The following is a 597-nucleotide window of genomic DNA, read 5'->3' as shown; positions in this document are numbered from 1 at the left end:
AGCCATAATCATCACAATGATGACAAATCACGGCTTGAATTATTTTGCTTTGCATGTAATGAGTCTATCTCATATATTAGTTTCACCTTTTAAGTTGCATTAGTGAAATAAATGAACTTTTGCACGATATTCTAATTATTCGAGTTTCACCTGTATATCACCAGAAGACATTGTGCTGCACAGAGCAGATACTCAGTATGGGGGTCTTGTCATCAGAGCTTACAATCTAATATGATGACAGCGCCGGCTCAACATCTCATGATACACGCTGTGCGTCTCTTCTTTTCAGAAATCGTGAGAGCCATGACGTTTGTGATCAACCAAGGGATGGCCATGTACTGGGGGACGTCCCGCTGGAGTGCGATGGAAATCATGGTACGTGTTCATTATTGACCAGTTAAAGGGAACCTCCCCATGTCATAAATAAGGTCCTGGTTAGTGATGGGCCGAACAGGCCCAAATTCGGTTTGAATTCGACCTTTAGAACATCCAAAAAGTTTGAAAACAATTGTCCCCTTTAAGAGGTCTTATAAGCAAGTTATTGTCCATAAAAGGTATATGGGGGTCCGGGTATTGCCCTGGGGGACAGGAATCAAT

The 597-nt window shown here is 42.0% G+C and overlaps 1 protein-coding gene across 2 annotated transcripts in view; it reads left to right on the top strand.

The window, feature by feature from the left end:
- The window catches only part of LOC108802082 (voltage-gated potassium channel subunit beta-3), a 52,088-nt gene that overhangs the window by 40,888 nt on the left and 10,603 nt on the right, over positions 1–597 (top strand). For both annotated transcript variants that reach the window (XM_018573978.1, XM_018573977.1), the window contains one exon: positions 290–375. In XM_018573978.1, the coding sequence (XP_018429480.1) occupies positions 290–375 (86 nt within the window). The remainder of the gene's footprint in view (positions 1–289; positions 376–597) is intronic.

The sequence above is a fragment of the Nanorana parkeri genome, unplaced genomic scaffold (assembly GCF_000935625.1).
Source record: "Nanorana parkeri isolate BGI_ZX_2015 unplaced genomic scaffold, ASM93562v1 scaffold2654, whole genome shotgun sequence".
Classification (NCBI taxonomy): domain Eukaryota; kingdom Metazoa; phylum Chordata; class Amphibia; order Anura; family Dicroglossidae; genus Nanorana; species Nanorana parkeri.
This window is presented reverse-complemented; position numbering and strand designations above follow the sequence as displayed.